Source organism: Moschus berezovskii, chromosome 8, assembly GCF_049115385.1.
Source record: "Moschus berezovskii isolate FMDL1 chromosome 8, NW_MosBer_1.0, whole genome shotgun sequence".
NCBI classification, from domain to species: Eukaryota; Metazoa; Chordata; class Mammalia; order Artiodactyla; family Moschidae; genus Moschus; species Moschus berezovskii.
The window spans coordinates 62,502,334-62,521,900 of NC_142467.1; the positions used below are offsets into that span (position 1 = coordinate 62,502,334).

At 38.6% G+C, this 19,567-nt stretch overlaps 1 protein-coding gene and 1 pseudogene across 1 annotated transcript in view; both read left to right on the forward strand.

Annotated features, from left to right (window-relative positions):
* The window catches only part of NME5 (NME/NM23 family member 5), a 43,678-nt gene extending 34,127 nt beyond the window's left edge, over window positions 1–9,551 (forward strand). The window contains exon 5 of the mRNA XM_055430941.2: window positions 9,381–9,551. Within this exon, the coding sequence (XP_055286916.1) occupies window positions 9,381–9,464 (84 nt within the window). The 3' untranslated portion in view covers window positions 9,465–9,551. The remainder of the gene's footprint in view (window positions 1–9,380) is intronic.
* Window positions 9,552–18,884: 9,333 nt separating this feature from the next.
* On the forward strand, window positions 18,885–19,339 carry LOC129558551 (large ribosomal subunit protein eL27 pseudogene; annotated as a pseudogene).
* Window positions 19,340–19,567: the final 228 nt, after the last annotated feature.

Consider the following 19,567-nt stretch of genomic DNA (forward strand, 5'->3'; position numbering starts at 1 on the left):
ATATAAGTCTTAGATGTAAGTTAAAAACACTGGGGTGGGGATGGGACTGACTTGATAAGAGACAAAATAAATGAAAGATGATAATTCAATTGCTTTAACTTCATATATATATGTATACTGGTAAAATTACGTTTTCCCCTATGTTTAATTGTATTTCCTCCTTTGTGAATTATCTGTTTTTCTTTAGATCCACTTATCTGTTGGAGTTTTGTACGAATTCCTTTTTCCATTACTGAATTATAACTAATCTACAATACTGTGTTAGTTCCAGGTGCATGACATAGTAATTTGATACTTCCTTATATCGCAAAATGATCAATATGATAAATCTAGTTGCCATCTGTCACCATACAATTTATTGTATTGTTATTATTATTTACTATAGTCCCCTTTCTCCTGTACATTTAATTCCTGTGACTCGTTTATTTTGTACCTGGAAGTATGTACCTCTTAATATCCCTTACCTCTTTCACTCACTGCCAACCCACCTTCCCTCTGGCAACTGCCTATTTGTTTTCTGTATCTGTGACTCTGTTTCTGTTTTGTTTATTCATTTGTTTTAGTGTTTATATTCCACTTATAAGTGAAATCATATGGTATTTGTCTTTCTCTGACTTATTTCACACAACACAATACCTTCTAGATTTATCCATGTTGTTGCAAATGGAGAATTTTCTTTTTCATTGAGTAATATTCCAGTATGTATGTATATGTATATGTCACATATATTTAACCTGTTCATCTGTTGACTTACGTTGCTTCCATATCTTGGCTATTGTAAATAATGCTCAGTGAACATAAGGGTGCATATATCTTTTCAAATTAGTGTATTTGTTTTCTTCAGAAAAAGACCAAGAAGCAGAATTGCTGGATCATATGGTTGTTCTGATTTTAATTTTTTTTTTTTTAGTTCTACCAGGTTATTGCTACAACCCATCTCCCTCCACCCTCATGCATGCATGCTCAGTCATGTAACCCCATGGACTGCAGCCTGCCAGGCTCCTCTATCCATGGACTTTTCCAGGCAAGAATACTGGAGTGGGTTACCATTTCCTTCTCCTGATTTTAATTTTTTGAGGAGCCTATTACTTTCTTTGCTGGCTATATCAACTTAAATTACAACCAGCAGTGCACGAGGGTTCCTTTTTTTCACATCCTTGCCAACATTTCTTATTTGTGTTTTTTAAAAATTTTATTTATTGATTTTTTTGGTCTTCATTGCTGTTCATGGGCTTTCTCTAGTTGCAGTGAATGGGGGCTACTCTTCATTGCACTGCACAGTCTTCTCGTGGCAGTGGCTTCTTTTGTTTTAGAGCATGGACTCTAGGGAGCTGAGTAGCTCAGGGCCTCAGTAGTTGCAGCATGTGGGCCCTAGAGAATGGGTTCAGTAGTTGTGACTCATGGTTTCAGTTGCTCCAGGACATGTGGAATCTTCCTAGACCAGGGATTGAATGGGTGTCCCCTGCATTGGCAGGTGAATTCTTTTTTTCCTCCATTTTTTTTGTTTGTTTTGTTTCTTTTTTTTCCCCCACTGTTATTTTTTCTGTTTAGTTTTTCTCATTTTTTAAAAAATTCTTTTTTTATTAATTTTTTTAAAACCCTTGTGTCAAGGGCTGATTTTCAATAAATAGCAGCAAGGGAGCTACAGTGCTATGTATGAAACCCTGATAGCAGGTGAATTCTTAACCACTGGACCACCAGGCAAGTCCTATTTGTGTTCTTTTTGATGATAGCAATTCTGATTGATATGAGGTGGTAACTCATTGTGGTTTTGATTTGCATTTCCCTGATGGTTAGTGATGTTGTCCCTGTTGGCCATCTGTTTGTCTTCTTTGGAAAAATATCTATTCAGGTTCTCTGCCCATTTTTAAATTCAGTTTTTGCTTTTATGATGTTGAGGTGTCGGAGTTCTTTGTATATATTGAATATTAATTTCTTATCAGATATATTGCTTGCAAATATCTTCTCCCATTCAGTAGGCTGCCTTTTCATTTCATTGATAGTTTCCTTCGCTGTGCAAAAGCTTTTTGTTTTATGTGGATTTTTTTGCTTTTGCTTCCCTTGCCTGAGGAAAAATACATCCAAAAATATATTGCTAATAATACAACATTGTGAATCAACTATATTTCAATGACTATTTTAAAAAATATATTACTAAGACTGATTTCAAAGTTGCATACTGCATGTGTTTTCTTCTAGGAATTTTATGGTTTCCTCTCTGCAGTTAAGTCTTAATATAATCTTTCACTTATTTTTGTATATGGTGTGAGTTTAACTCTTTTGCATGTAGCTATTCAATTTTCCTAAAATCATTTATTGAAGAGATTGTCTTTTCTCTACTGTATTTCCTGTCTTCTTTGACATAAGTTAATTAACCATATAAATGTGGTTTCATTTCTGGTTTTCTATTCTTTTCTGTTGATCTATGTGTCTGTGTTTATGCCAGTACCATACTGCTTTGGTTACTATAGCTCTGTAGTATAGTTTAAAATCAGGGCATGTGATACCTGTAGCTTTGTTCTTGTTTCTCAAGATCATTTTGGCTAGTGAATGTCTTTTGTGTTTCCATACAAGTTTTGGAATTATTTGTTCTAGTTCTGTGGAAAATGCCATGGGTATTTTGATAGGGAAGGCATTAAATCTTGTGGTTAGTATGGTTATTTTAACAATAGTAATTCTTCTAATTCATGAATGTAACATATTTTTCCATTTGTTTGTGTTTTCAGTTTCATCAGTGTAATAACAGTTCTCTTAGTACAGGTCTTTTACCGCCTTAGTTAGATTTATTCTTAGGTATTTTTTAATATAATTGTAAATGTGATTGATTTCTTAATTTCTCTTTTTGTTGGTAGTGTATAGAAACAACACATTTCTGTATTAAATTTGTATTGTGCAACTTCACTGAGTTTATTAGTTCTAACAGTTTTTTGGTAGTGTCTTTAAGGTTTTCTCTATATAATATCATGTCATTTTCAAATTGTAACAGTTTTACTTCTTCCTTTCCTGTTCAGATTTCTTTTATTTTTTAAATTAATTTATTTTTTCTGATTGCTGTGGCTAGGAATTTTAACACTATGCTGAATAAAAGTGGAAAAAGTGGGCATTCTTATATGATGTTACTGTGGGCTAGTCTTCTATGATCTTTATTGTGTTGAGGTATTGTCCCTCTATACTCACTTTGCTGAGAATTTTTATTGTAAATGGATCTTACATTTTGTCAAAAGCTTTTTCTTCATTTGTTAAGATGATTGTATGATTTTTATTCTTCAGAATGTGATGTATTACATTGATTTGCAGAAATTGAACCATCCTTGCAGCCCTGGAATAAGTCCCACTTGATCATGGTGTATGATTCTTTTAATGTATAAAATTCAGTTTTCTTTGAGAATTTTTGCTGCTATGCTTATCAGTGATACTGACCTATAATTTTCTTTTCTGGTGTTGTTTTGTCTAGTTTTTGTGTCCAGGGTAATCTTGGCCTCATAGAATGAGCTTGGAAGCATTTTTTTCCTCTGCAGTTTTTTGGAATAGTTTGAGAAGGATAGGTGTAAAAATTCTTTATGTATTGGTTACATCAAGCTTGTTGTATTAGCTGCAAAAATATTTCCCTTTTTGTTTAACTTCTAATTTTGCCTTTTAAATAATATTCAATAAGTCAAACCTTAATTTTTTTCTTATTGTGAGTTTTACTTTATCATCTAAGTTTAGAAAGTTCTGTTCTATTAAAGGTTTTGCTAAATATTCACTTTCGTTTTCTTCTATTAATATTTTTTTTCCTTTTTAGCTTTCCTGTGTCTCTGGAATTTACTTTTATATATATCACAAAATAAAGATCTAAATTGATTTGTTTTCCGACCAGTTGTTCTTTTTTTTTTTTTTTGGTTTGATGGCCATTTTAATGTTTACAATATTAACAATAATAACTTTAGCTCCAAAAGGCATTAAATTTCCATCATCTAAAATAAACCGTCAGATGTATTTTACAATAGTCTTTACCCAAACAGCAGTATGTTAACATAAACTCAGCTAGTTCCACACAGGATACCCAGAGCCATCACAAACTGAGAGACCAACAATTCTCTCAAGAAATTCTAAAAGTAATTTTATCCACTTCCCTTTCCCAGAAATGACAGTAGCCAGAAAAAACTAATTTGGATTTACGTGTCCTGTAGTTTATTCTGTTGGGTGTTTCTCTGTATCAAGGGAAACAAGTGGGAAATGAAATAAATAGCTGAGGGCCTGTTTGCCCCAACAGGATAACTGACTAAAAGATACCCAAAGAGCCAGGCATGCTAAGACTACATCGCTACATCCTTTAAAGAAGGAAAGCACTCCATTCACAGCATACAGCTTACTACACGCACCAGTGATGACGTGGTGACGCTCCCAGCCAAGGGGCAGACTTCTCTGCTTCAAATCCCCACTAAACATCTATTATCAGGGTCATCCCTCCCTCTCTCTTTTTTAGTAATTTTGTTTATTTATGGCTGTACTAGGTCTTTGTTGCTGTGCAGGCTGTTCTCTAGTTGAGGCAAGAGGGGGTTTCTCATTACGATGTCTTGTCTTATTGCAGAGCCCAAGCTTTACGGCTTCAGTAGTTGCAGACTGTGAGCTCAGTAGTTGTGGTTCCCGGGCTCAGGAGCACAGGCTCAATAATTGTGGCACATAGGCTTAGATGCTCCTGGGCATGTGAGATCTGCCCAGATCAGGGATCGATCCTGTGTCTCCTGCGCTGACAGGAGGATTCTTTACCACTGAGCCACCAGGGAAGCCTGGGGTCATGTCTCTTTAGAGTGAAGATCTCCTATGGCTTTCTTTGTTGTTGTTTATTCACTAAGTCATGTCTGACTCTTTTGCAACCCCATGGACTGTAGGAGCTTTCCCGGCTCCTCTATCCATGGGATTTCCTAGGCAAGAATACTAGAGTGGGTTGTCATTTCCTTCTCCAGGGGATCTTCCCTACCCAGGGATAGAACACATATCTCTTGCATTTCCTCCACTGGCAAGTAGATTATTTACTGCTGAGCCACCAGGGAAGCCCCTATGACCTTCTAGAAGTTTCCTTAATATTTCTTCCAAAGGGTTTATATTTCTACCCTCACCAACCATGCTTGTGCCCAGGAGGCACAAGTCAACGGTAACATCCCTAGTGCTTTGCTGAGTGTTGACTGCAGGACCTGAGTGTTTACTGGTGTGCCATCAGTTTCCTAGGAACAATTTTCCAGGGATCAGGCTTTAGATATGATGGCATCTAGTCGTGCACTTAGTAATGACCAGATCAAAATAGTCAGTCTTAAATGAGGCTCCATCTTCTCAACAGCATAGTTTGTTAGAGTAATGGGTGAAAGTGAGGAGGAGACTAAATTAATCTAAGTGATCAATCACTGGAAGTTTCCATCCTTTAACAGTATAATGTTTTATAACTACTGTCAAAGAGGAAAGGAAATAAATGGATTATATTGTCAAAAGATTTAAAGCAAACACTAAATCAAGCATTTTAAAAAGTTTCAAATGGAAGTAGTTTCTCTATAGATAACTAACTATATTAATTATATCCCAGACAGGACTATGTTTCCTTTATCATTACAGAATAACATGAAAATCATTCCTACACTGAAAAATATTAACTTAAATTTTTAAAAAATAAGCCCTTACAATGTCCCAACTGCCCTGCTGGACCCCTATTATGGGATGAATTGTATCCCCCTAAAACTCATAAGCAAAAGTCCCAAGCCCCAGTTACCCAGAGACTGACTACATTTGGAGACAGGGCCTTTAAAGATAATTAAAGTCAAATACGTTGTACAGTTCAGTTCAGTCACTCAGTGCCGACTGACTCTGCGATTCCATGGACTGCAGCACACAGGGTTTCCCTGCTGCTGCTGCTGCTACTGCTAAGTCACATCAGTCGTGTCTGACTCTTTGCGACCCCATACACACGGCAGCCCAGCAGGCTCCCCTGTCCCTGGGATTCTCCAGGCAAAACACTGGAGTGCCGACCAGTTGTTCTTATACATTAATTTACGAGGTCACATTTATCACATATAAAATTCTATATATGAGCATGTATTCCATTATGTTGAGCTGTATGTTCTGATAACAGTACCACAATAAACATTTCTTTTTTAACATTTTTAGTACTTCTGTATATACGTAACAATTTTTTTTGATGGTAAATATAAGATAAACTTTGTCATTTTAACCATTTTCAAGTGTACAGTTCAGTGGCATTAATTATAATCACAGTGTTGTATAGCCATCATGACTACCTATTTCCAAAACTTTTTCATCACCCTAAACAGAAACTCTGTAACCATTAAGCAATAACTCCCCATTATCTCCTTCTGCCACCCTTTAGTAACCTCTAGTCTTTCTGTTTCCATGAATTTGTCTATTCTAGATATTTTACATAAGTTACGTATAAGAATTATATAATATTTGGGTTTTTTTGTGTCTGACTTATGTCACTTGTCATAATGCTTTCGAAGTTCAGTTGTGTAGTAGCAGGTACTAGACTTTTATCCCTTTTATAGTTGAATAATATTTGATTATACATATATATTGTTTATCCATTCATCTGTTTATAGATACTTAGATTGTTTCTCCCTTCTGGCTATTTGTACATAATGGTTCAGTGAACACTGGTGTTTAAGTATCTGTTTGAGTACCTGTTTTCATTTTTTTGAAGTATGTACTTAAGAGTGAATTTTCTGGGTCATACAATCATTCTGAGTTTAGCTTATTGAGTAATCACTAAGTTATTTTTCACAGTAGCTGCACCCGTTTACATTCCTACTAGCAATGTATGAGTGTTCCAGTTTCTCCATGACTAACACTTGTTATTTTCCATTTTTTAAAAAATAATTGTAACCATCTTATTAGATGTGAAATGGCCTGTCATTGTGGCTTTGGTTTGCATTTCCCTAATGACAAATGGTGTTGACCCTCTTGTCAAGTGTTTACTGGCCATTTGTATATTTTCTTCAGAGAAATGTCTGTTCATATTCATGTTCTTTGCTCATTTTTTTTTCTTTGCTCATTTTTAATTGTTTTTGTTGTTGAGTTGCAGGAGTTCTTTATATGTTATAGATTTTAAATCTTTATATGATTTGCAAATATATGTTCCCTTTCTATAGGTTGTCCTTTCACTTTAAAAAATAATAATTTTATTAACTTATTTTTGGATCTTCTTTGCTGTGTGCACTTCTTTGCAGCTGCAGCAAGAGGGGGCTACTCTCTAGTTGCAGTACAAGGACTTCTCGTTATGGTGGCTTATCTTGTGGGGAGCAGCATGCCCTGGGGTGCTCGGGCCTCAGTAGTTGTGGCACGTGGACTTAGTAGTTGCATCTCCCAGGCTCTGGAGCACAGGCTCAATAGTTGTGGCACACAGGCTTAGTTGTTTCACAGCATGTGGCATCTTCCCAAATCAGGGATCCAACCCATGTCTCCTGCTTTGGCAGGCAGATTCTTCACCTTTGAGCCACTAGGGGAAGCCCCCTTTCACTTTGTTAATGATGTCCTTTGATACATGAAAGTTTTGAATATTTGATGAAGTCTGATTTACCTATTTTTTTTGTTGCTTATGCTTATGGTATCATATCTAAGAATCTATTGCCAAATTCAGGTCATAAAGATTTACTCCTTTATTTTCTAAGATTTTAAAGAGTTTAACTCGTATTTATGTTATTGACAAACTTTGAATTAATTTTTTATATTAAGTGAGATAGGGGTCAACTTCATTTTTTGCATGTGGAAATCCAGTTTCTAAGTACCATCTGTTGAGGAGACTGTACCTTCTCCATTGAATGGGCTTGGAACCATTGTCAAAAACCTGTTGGTCATATATATGGGTTTATTTTTGACTCTCAATTCTATTCCATTGATCTATATGTATATCTATATACCTAATTGTCTTGATCACTGTACCTTTATAGAAGATTTTGAAATTGGGAAGAACAAAATTGGAAAATTCTCCAACTTGGTTTTCTTTCATGACTTTTTTTTACCTATTTGGAACTCCTTGAAATTCTATATGAATTTAAGGATTGACTTTTCCATTTCTGCAAAAACAGCAGTTGGAAATTTGATGGGAATTGTGTTGAATCTGTAGATCACTATGAGTAGCATTGACATCTTAGTATCTTAACATTATTAAATCTTTCTATTCATGAACATGAGCTGTCTTTTCATTTATTTAGATCTTTCTGTTTCTTTCAGCAATGTTTTATGATTTTCAGGACACAGGTTGGTTAATTTATCCTAGATATTTTTTCAAGGCTATTATAAATGAATATGATTTCTTAATTTCCTTTTTGAATCATTCATTGTTGATATGTAGAAACACAACTGATTTTCTGTATTGATCTTGTAACCTGCAACTTTACCATATTTATTTATTGGCTCTAGTAGCTTTCTTAGATTCTTCGGAATTTTTTATACAGGCATACCATGGAGATGTTGCCAGTTAGGTTCCAGACCATGACAGTTAAGCAAGTATTGCAGTAAAGCAAGTCATACAAACTTTTTTGTTTCCCCACGCATATATAAAAGGGTTACAGTATTCTGTAGTCTATTAAGTGTGCAATAATATTATATATTAAAAAACACAATGTGTATAACTTAATCTAAAAAAATGTTAACCATCATTTTAGCTTTCAGTGAGTCATGATTTTTTTTTTGCAGTAAAATCACTGATCATAGACCACTATGTGTGTGTTAAGTTGCTTCTGTTGTGTCCGACTCTTTGTGACTCTATGGACTGTAGCCCACCAGGCTCCTTTGTCCTCTTGCCCATGGGATTCTTCAGGCAAGAATACTGGAGTGGGTTGCCATTTCCTCCTCCGGGGGATTTTCCCGACCCAGGGATGGAACCCACATCTCTTAGGTCTCCCGCATCGGCAGGTGTGTTCTTTACCACCACTCTACTTGGGAAGCCCTAGACCACTACAACAAATCTAATAATAATGAAAATGTTTGAAATATTATGAGAATTAGCATACACAGAGACATGGATACATAAAGTGAGCAATTGCTCTTGGGAAAATAGTGCTGATAATCTTGTTCAATGCAGAGGGCTCAAAAACCTTCAATTTGTAAAGAAAAAAAAAGCTATATCTGCAAAGTACAATAAACTGATGGAAGAATATTATACCTGTATATACCAGGGTCATGTTATCTGTGAACATAGTTTTACCTTCCTTTCCAATTTGGATCTATGCTTGACAATATTGTCTAATGTAATACTTACTGTTTCAATTTTTAGTGGTCCTTTTCTTATTATTCTTAAAGTGATTTTGGAAACTGTTTTAAATTGATAGAGTATATACTGAAGAAAGTATGTGAACATTAATTAACATAAAGGTTTTTTTTCTTTTCCATAGATTTGGCTAGCTGATTGGCTGCTGAAAAATAATCCCAACAAACCTAAACTGTGTCATCATCCAGTTGCAGAAGAATCTTATTAAAATAAAACCCTTAAAGAACAAATCATGAGCTGTCTTACTATAAAAGGCATGCTTCTACTTAAGAAAAAAGTAACTCCTAAGGGTTTATGTAACTACGTGTGAAATTATTTCTTAAAAATAAAATTTAAAAGAATATCTATTTTGTGCAGCAGATAACATTATCTAAGATAAAACATTGGTTTGGGGTTTATTTTTTTCTAATATGAAAATGGTATTAATATGAGAAACACTTAGAATGTCAACAAAACAATTGCAACTTTTTTTCTGTTACAAAGTGGTGTTCAGTTAAGAGAATAGTAATTCATATAGGATGCATCAGAGACAACTGAAGATGGTAAAACTACCATCCCTATATAAAATTGATATTTGCTGTGCACCAACAAGAACCTACTTTACATTTCTTTGCCAATTTATTAATACAACTCGCAAAATTAGTATCTATTGAAAATACCACCAGGGTTCAGTTCAGTTCAGTCGCTCAATCGTGTCCGACTCTCTGCGACCCCATGAATCACAGCATGCCAGGCCTCCCTGTCCACCACCAACTCCCGGAGCTCACGCAAACTCAGGGCTAGCTAAAGAGACATTTGATAGTATGTTAACTATATAGAAAAAGTCACTATACAGTTTAAAAACAAGTCTTGTACAGCTTTACAGTTCTTTTTTCTTTAGAAAGAGTGAGTTGTGCACAAGGAGGTTAAACACTTTTAGACAAGCAGGAAACTAGAATCAACTTATTATTATCATCTTCAACTTCCTTCTCTTCCTCTTCCTTGTCTTCAACCTTGATGACTATCTTTTTTGCTCCATATTTTTTCTTTATCTTCAGTTCAGTTCAGTTCAGTCGCTCAGTTGTGTCCGACTCTCCGCGACCCCATGAATCACAGTACGCCAGGCCTCCCTGTCCATCACCAACTCCCGGAGTTCACTCAAACTCATGTCCACAGAGTCAGTGATGCCATCCAGCCATCTCATTCTCGGTCGTCCCCTTCTCCTCCCGCCCCCAACCTTTCCCAGCATCAGAGTCTTTTCCAGTGAGTCAACTCGTCGCATGAGGTGGCCAAAGTATTGCAGTTTCAGCTTTAGCATCAGTCCTTCCAATGAACACCCAGGATTGATCTCCTTCAGAATAGATTGGTTGGATCTCCTTGCAGTACAAGGGACTCTCAAGAGTCTTCTCCAACACCACAGTTCAAAAGCATCAATTTTTCGGCGATCAGCCTTCTTCACAGTCCAACTCTCACATCCATACATGACCACGGGAAAAGCCATAGCCTTGACTAGGGACTCCAGCTTGGAAAGTTTCAGTAGATGTTTTTGGTTCACATAAATTTGTTTTGTTTTGTTCCTTAGGGTTCGTTTGCTTTTTAGATTTCCAATGTATTCAAACAGAAGGAAGATGAAATGGAGATCAAGTGGCCAATCCCAGAAACTTCCCTCTCCATTATTATATCCAGTTATTTGTCATATTAGGGGATTCATGCTTTGTATAAACCCAATAAAATATTGGCATCTTAGTACACAAAATAGTCAGATCTTTTCGTGAGTGTTCCAAATATATAAATATTTAATTTCTAAGTCAATATATAATTTCTAAGTTCCAAATATATACATTATTTAATTTCTAAAGTCGAACAGAAAATATTACCAAGGAACTCCAAGCCCTGACATGGACACTGGGATATAGCCTTACGTCCATCCCAGGTTTGCTCCTGGCCACCTAGCCTCCTGATTCATCTCCTAGTCAGCGGCCTTCAAATCCCATTTCTTTCTTTTTAACATTTGTTTATTTGTAATTGATTGATGATTGGTTTACAATATTGGTTTGTGGCATTTCTTTTTTTTTTTTTAATTTTTTTTTCCAATTTTATTTATTTTTTTCAAGTTGAACAGACCAAATTTCTTTAAACAAACTTACTTATACTCCAGAGTCCTTTAAAAACTTAATAGCATTTATACATTGAAGGTATTTGATTTTCTTGTAACTAGCACTTCAAATGCAACAAGCATTTGAAGCAACAAGCATTTGACCCAACAAGTAAAACTTTCTACGGTTCATAACTTTTATAAATAAATTAAATGTACAGTGAATAAGTTCTCTGAAATATTTCAATATTTCTGCAGGTTTAGTAACATCATAAAATACATTTCAACTAAAATTCACACATCTAAAAACCTGTTAGGCATTTTTAGGCGTTTTAAGTTGGAAATGAAGACCAATGTTACATCGTAATATGCCAATTACAAATAGTACTTCAAATAGCAAATACTACAGTTTGTCCCAAACTTTAAAAACTATTCATGAACTCAACACTGATCTATTGATGGCTATGAGAATTGTTTCCTAGCCTTTTTGAAAATTTCAACCCATTTACGTTTAAGGTAATTATTGATAAGTACGATCCCGTAGCCATTTTCTTTATTGTTTGGGTTCAAGTTTATACACTCTTTCTGTGTTTCCTGTCTATAAAAGATCCTTTAGCACTTGTTGGAGAGCTGGTTTGGTGATGCTGAATTCCCTCAGCTTTTGCTTGTCTGTAAAGCTTTTGATTTCTCCTTCATATTTGAATGAGATCCTTGCTGGGTATAGTAATCTGGGCTGTAGGGTATTTTCTTTCATCACTTTAAGTATGTCTTGCCACTCCCTTCTGGCCTGAAGAGTTTCTGTTGAAAGATCAGCTGTTATCCTTATGGGAATCCCCTTATGTGTTATTTGCTGCTTTTCCCTTGCTGCTTTTAATATTTGTTCTTTGTGTTTGATCTTTGTTAATTTGATTAATATGTGTCTTGGAGTATTTCACCTTGGGTTTATCCTGTTGGGGACTCTCTGGGTTTCTTGGACTTGGGTGATTATTTCTTTCCCCATTTTAGGGAAGTTTTCAACTATTATCTCCTCAAGTATTCTCTCATGGTCTTTCTTTTTGTCTTCTTCTTCTGGGACTCCTATGATTCGAATGTTGGAGCGTTTAACATTGTCCCAGAGGTCTCTAATATTGTCCTCATTTCTTTTAATTCGTTTTTCTTTTTTCCTCTCTGTTTCATTTATTTCTACAATTTTATCTTCTAGTTCGCTTATCCTGTCTTCTGCCTCTGTTATTCTACTGTTTGTTCCCTCCAGAGTGTTTCTGATCTCATCTATTGCATTATTCATTGTATATTGACTCTTTTTTATTTCTTCTAAGTCCTTATTAAATCTTTCTTCCATCTTCTCAATCCTTTTCTCCAGGTTATTTATCTGTAACTCCATTTTGCTTTCAAGATTTTGAATCATTTTCACCATCAAAATTTGAAATTCTTTATCAGGTAAATTCCCTATATCTTCTTCTTTTGTTTGTGTTGGTGGGCAATTATCTTGTTCCTCTACTTGCTGGGTATTTCTCTGCCTCTTCATCTTGCTTATATTGCTTTGCTTGGGGTGGCCTTTCCCTCTTCTTGCAGTTTGTGGAGTTCTCTTTATTACGTAGTTTCTTCGCTGTGTGTGGGGTTGGATGGGTGACTTGTCCGGGTTCCCTGGTTAGGGAAGCATGTGTCGGTGTTCTGGTGGGTGGAGCTGGGTTTCTTCTCTCCTTTAGAAGACAATGGGCTGCTTTTCTGGGAGCCTGATGTCCTCTGCCAGTATTCAGAAGTTGTTTTGTGGACTTTACTCCGCGTTCAAATGTTCTTTTGATGAATTTGTGGGGGAGAAAGTGGTCTTGCCATCTTATCCCTCCGCCATCTTGTTCCTTCCTCCCCAGAACACTGGATTCTTATATTCCACTTGGTCGTGGAGTATCTCTTCCCAGCTGCTCCAGCAAGGCGCAGCCGCTGTACCTTACCTTGGACGAGGGGTGTCTCCTCAAGGCCGCGCCTCCTGCTTTGAATGTAGATCAGCTCCTCTCGGCCCTCTGGTGCCCAAGCAGCCACCGCCTCCTGAAAGTGGTACAGCTCCTCTCGGCCACCGCCCTAACCCTGGGCGCGGGGTAGCTCATCTCAGCCACGATTCTGCACGTGGTCCCTTGCGCCGGAGCCGGGCGCCTCCCGCGTCTGCGCCGCCGGAGCCGGGCGCCTCCCGCGTCTGCGCCGCCGGAGCCGGGCGCCTCCCGCGTCTGCGCCTGCGCCGCCGGAGCCGGGCGCCTCCCGCGTCTGCGCCTGCGCCGCCGGAGCCGGGCGCCTCCCGCGTCTGCGCCTGCGCCGCCGGAGCCGGGCGCCTCCCGCGTCTGCGCCTGCGCCGCCGGAGCCGGGCGCCTCCCGCGACTGCGCCTGCGCCGCCGGAGCCGGGCGCCTCCCGCGACTGCGCCTGCGCCGCCGGAGCCGGGCGCCTCCCGCGACTGCGCCTGCGCCGCCGGAGCCGGGCGTCTCGCATTTCTTTTTTTAACCATCACTTTCCCTTTTCTTTCCAATTTTCCCTCCATCCTCTTAGACTCTCCTTCCATTGGTTTCCGCAGCCTTCTTTTCATAAAGCTGCTTGTCATCTGCTGGGATGCTGTTCTACATTTCTCCCAGTTCCTTGCAACATTGCCAGTGGGTATGCTGGGATATTCTCTTTTGATTTGGAAGAAGAACAGGAGAAAAACTGAAGGCAGCCTCTTGTATGCATTGGGATCCTTGAGCTCCTTTTTTGTTTCTCCTTTAGGAGGAATGCAGGTTTTCATTTCTCTGTTTTAAAGGCCTTGTCTACCTTTACTATGCCTTCAAAATTTTCTTTTTCAATTGACATGGTCTTCCATCTCTCTGAGCACTTTTTGGAAAACTCTGAGAAGGTGACTGGGCACTTGTGCTCCTTCTGGCAAGTTTGCCCAAAGAATGTATATGATGGTGCTTTGTGGTCTCTTAGGGCATCCTTTCCCATGTTTAGTTATTTTTCCTCTGTGAGTCTCAAAGTCATCCAATGCCCATTGGCTCTCCCTTGCCCTCATACTGTCTTTATGGAGGCCATTGTGTTGCAATGGCTGTCAATTTAGGATATGATTTTAACGGTGATGCAGCATTAAGTAATAGAAGATTAATGTAAGATATTGCTTATTATTTTTTAATTTTGAGAAGATGTGGCATTTTAGTTATATTTTCCCTAGCCTATATTCTGTATTTACATGCATAATTAATGCATAGTTCAGAAAGCTTAGTTTAAAAAATGTTAAGTATATAAATAATTACAGTTTTCTTTTGCTATCCTATGGGCGTCCCTGATAGCTCAGTTGGTAAAGAATCCACCTGCAATGCTGGAGACCCAATTTTATTCCTAGATTGGGAAGATCTGCTGGAGAACAGATAGGCTACCCACTTCAGTATTTGTGGGCCTCCCTGGTGGCTCAGCTGGTAAAGAATCCGCCTGCAATGCCGGAGACCTGGGTTCAATCCCTGGGTTGGGAAGATCCCCTGGAGAAGGGAAAAGCTACCCACTCCAGTATTCTGGCCTTGAGAATTCCATAGACTCTATAGTCCATGGGGTTGCAGAGTCAGACACAACTGAGTAACTTTCACTTTCTAAGATCCAATAGTAGAGTGTTGCTATGAAATCTCATAAGCAGAAAGAATGTAGAGTGAAGACTCAATTACCTTAGCCAGTTCACATCCTGTTAACTGAAGCACAAAGTAAATTAAGATAAAGCCCAGATGCTCACTCACGGTTCAAAGCTATGCTGGCTTGTGCTGGGATGCTGAGTGTAGTTCCTTAGGGAGGAGCTTGGTGGTGCTACTTTTGTTGCTCAGTGTTCACACAGCTTCTGAATTCAGTTCAATTCAGTCACTCAGTTGTGTCCAACTCTTTGCAACTGCATGAACCCCAGCACACCAGGCCTCCCTGTCCATCACCAACTGCCGGAGTCTACCCAAACCCGTGTCCATCGAGTCAGTGATGCCATCCAACGATCTCATCCTCTGTCGTCCCCTTCTCCTCTTGCCTTCAATCTTTCCCAGCATCAGGGTCTTTTCAAATGAGTCAGCTCTCTGCATCAGGTAGCCAAATTTTGGAGTTTCAGTTTCAACATAAGTCCTTCCAATGAATACCCAGGACTGATCTCCTTGCAGTCCAAGGGACTCTCAAGGTCTTCTCCAACACCACAGTTCAAAAGCATCAATTCTTCGGTGCTCAGTTTTCTTTATAGTCCAACTCTCACATCCATACATGACCACTGGAAAAACCATAGCCTTGACTAGACAAACCTTTGTTGACAAAGTAATGTCTCTGCTTTTTAATATGCTATCTAGGTTGGTCACAACTTTCCTGCCAAGGAGTAAGCGTCTTTTAATTTCATGGCTGCAATCAGCATCTGCAGTGATTTTGGAGCCTAAAAAAATAAAGTCTGACACTGTTTTCCCATCTATTTCCCATGAAGTGATGGGACCAGATGCCATGATCTTTGTTTTCTGAATGTTGAGCTTCAAGCCAACTTTTTACTCTCCTCTTTCACTTTTATCACGAGACTGTTTAGTTCTTCTTCACTTTCTGCCATAAGGGTGGTGTCATCTGCATGTCTGAGGTTATTGATGATTCTCCCGGCAGTCTTGATTCCAGTTTGTGCTTCTTCCAGCCCAGCGTTTCTCATGATGCACTTTGCGTATAAGTTAAATTAGCAGGGTGACAATGTACAGCCTTGACGCACTCCTTTCCCTATTTGGAACCAGTCTGTTGTTGCAGTTCTAACTGTTCTAACTGTTGCTTCCAGTTCTAACTTGCTTCCTGATGTGCATACAGATTTCTCAGGAGGCAGGTCAGGTAGTCTGGTATTCCCATCTTTTCCAGAATTTTCCACAGTTTGTTGTGATCCACACAAAGGCTTTGGCATAGTCAATAAAGCAGAAATATATATTTTTCTGGAACTCTCTTGCATTTTCAATGATCCAGAGGATGTTGGCAATTTGTTTTGTTTTGTTTTTTTATATTTATGAGTTGACTTTTTGTTTTATTTTATTTTATTTTTTTTTTTATTTTACAATATTATATTGGTTGGTTTTGCCATACATTGACATGAATTCGCCCCGGGTTTACATAAGTTCCCCCTTCTGAACCCCCCTCCCACCTCCCTCCTCCCTTTATCCTCCCTCTGGGTCATCCCCGCATGCCAGCCCCGAGCATCCTATAACATGCATTGACCCTGAACTGTTGATTCGTTTCACATATGACAACATACGTGTTTCAATGCCATTCTCCCAAATCATCCCACCCTCATCCTCTCCCATAGAGTCCCAAAGACTGTTCTATACATCTGTGACTCTTTTGCTGTCTCGTGTACGATGTTGGCAATTTGATCTCTGGTTCCTCTGCCTTTTTTAAAACCTGCTTGAACATATGGAAGTTCATGGTTCATGTATTGCTAAAGCCTGGCTTGGAGAATTTTGAGCATTACTTTACTAGTGTGTCAGATGAGTGCAATTGTGTGGTAGTTTGAGCATTCTTTGGCATTGCCTTTCTTTGGTATTGGAATGAAAACGGACTTTTTCCAGTCCTGTGGCCACTGATGACTTTTCCAAATTTTCTGACATATTGAATATAGCACTTTCACAGCATCCTCTTTCAGGATTTGAAATAGCTCAACCGAAATTCCATCACCTCCACTAGCTTTGTTTGTAGTGATGCTTCCTAAGGCCCACTTGACTTCACATTCCAGGATGTCTGGCTCTAGGTGAGTGATCACACCATTGTGATTATCTTGGTCATGAAGATCTTTTCTTCTGTGTATTCTTGCCACCTCTTCTTAATATCTTCTGCTTCTGTTAGGTCCATACCATTTCTATCCTTTATTGATCCCGTCTTTGCATCATATGTTCCCTTGGTATCTCTAATTTTCTTGAAGAGATCTCTAGTCTTTCCCATTCTATTGTTTTCCTCTGTTTCTTTGCATTGATCTCTGAGGAAGGCTTTCTTAACTCTCCTTGCTGTTCTTTGGAACTCTACATTCAAATGGGTATATCTTTCCTTTTCACTTTTCTTTCACAGCTATTTGTAAGGCCTCCTCAGACAGCCATTTTGCTTTTTTGCATTTCTTTTTCTTGGGGATGGTCTTGATTCCTGTCTCCTGTACAATGTCACGAACCTCTGTCCATAGTTCATCAGACACTCTATCAGATCTAATCCCTTAAATCTATTTCTCAGTTCCACTGTGTAGTCATAAAGGAGCTTCTGAATTTGCTCACTGCAAAACAAATACTGAGTTCTGTTTTCCCTTTTGGCCTTTTTAAATAAAAGCAAAAATCCTCTTTGGGTTTATTTTGATTAGTGAAAACAGATGTGTGTAGGACTTTTTTAATAGCAGAGTTACAAAAGAATGCAAACTTTTCCTGTACCCCGGGAGGCCCCTTAATCCTATGCAAAATGAAATGATTGGTCCCTCTACCAAAGTCTTCAATATTTCTCAAATATGTTTTGTGATGAGATACTAGTTTCCAAAAAATAAAATATTCTCAGTTATTAAGAGTAAATAATTAAATTGGCCTCATCTCTTCTAAAAGCTGCTGCTGCTGCTAAATCACTTCAGTCGTGTCCAACTCTTTGCGACCCCGTAGACGGCAGCCCACCAGACTCCCCCATCCCTGGGATTCTCCAGGCAAGAACACTGGAGTGGGTTGCCATTTCCTTCTCCAATGCATGAAAGTGAAAGTGAAGTCGCTCAGTCATGTCCGACTCTTCGCAACCCCATGGACTGCAGCCTACCAGGCTCCTCCATCCATGGGATTTTCCAGGCAAGAGTACTGGAGTGGGGTGCCATTGCCTTCTCCATCTAAAAGCTAATGTTATTATAAAACTGAAGATGGAAGTGAGGGTGACCAAAGAGACACCTTAACCAAAAGCTGTGAGTAGATCTTGGCTGGATACTGGTTTTAAAAATCAGTAACAGACTTTAGGGGACAATTAAGGAGAAGGCAATGGCAAGCCACTCCAGTATTCTTGCCTAGAAAATCCCATGGATGAAAGAGCCTGGTGGGCTGCAGTCTGTGGGGTCGCTAAGGGTCGGACATGACTGAGCGACTTCACTTTCACTTTTCACTTTCACACATTGGAGAAGGAAATGGCAACCCACTCCAGTGTTCTTGCCTGGAGAATCCCAGGGAAGGGGGAGCCTGGTGGGCTTCCGTCTATGGGGTCACACAGAGTCGGACACTACTGAAGTGACTTAGCAGCAGCAGCAGTAGCAAGGAGGTTTAGGTTTGGAAATATTAGTTGATATTAGGAAATAATTGCCAAATTTCAAAGAGTCAAAATTATATGACCATGAAAAGAAAATGTTATTATCTTTAGGTGAATGCATTCTGAAATATTTAGGGGTAAATTGTTTTATATTTGCAACTTATTTTCACATGATTCAGCAAGAATTATTTTTAATTATTTTTATACATAAAGCAAAGTTAGCAAAATATTAACAATTATTCAGTGTAGTTGGTAGGCATCCTAGTTTACTATTCTTTTCATTTTTCTGTGCTTTAAAACTATTCACAAATGGGCTGTAGTCCAGAGCGGTAGCTGCTGAAATGGGCAAGTTCATGAAACCCGGGAAGGTGGTGCTGGTCCTGGCCGGTCGCTACTCCGGACGCAAAGCGGTCATCGTGAAGAACATTGATGACGGCACCTCAGACCAACCCTACAGCCATGCTCTGGTGGGTGGAATTGATCGCTATCCCTGCAAAGTGACAGCTGCCATGGGCAAGAAGAAAATCGCCAAGAGGTCAAAGATCAAGTCTTTCGTGAAAGTTTATAATTATAATCACCTCATGCCCACAAGGTACTCTGTGGATATTCCCTTGGACAAAACTGTTGTCAACAAGGATGTCTTCAGAGACCCTGCTCTCAAACGCAAGGCCCGACGAGAGGCAAAGGTCAAGTTTGAGGAGAGATACAAGACCGGCAAGAACAAATGGTTCTTCCAGAAGCTGCGGTTTTAGGTCTGTCTCAGTAATAAAAATATTAAAAAAATAAAAATAAAACTATTCACAAATGAAGTTGAGGGGGAAAGATCTGTTATCGTCAAAATCTAGTGGTCAGTTTTTCACATTCTTGATAGGGAAAAATTCAGATCCTATATAGCTCTTGATTAGACACAAAAATGAAATATACTAATCGTTTTATGATATGTTCTAGCCAAACATGTGTACCTTAAAATTATCTAGCCTTTAAGTCAACCTTCCTTCTT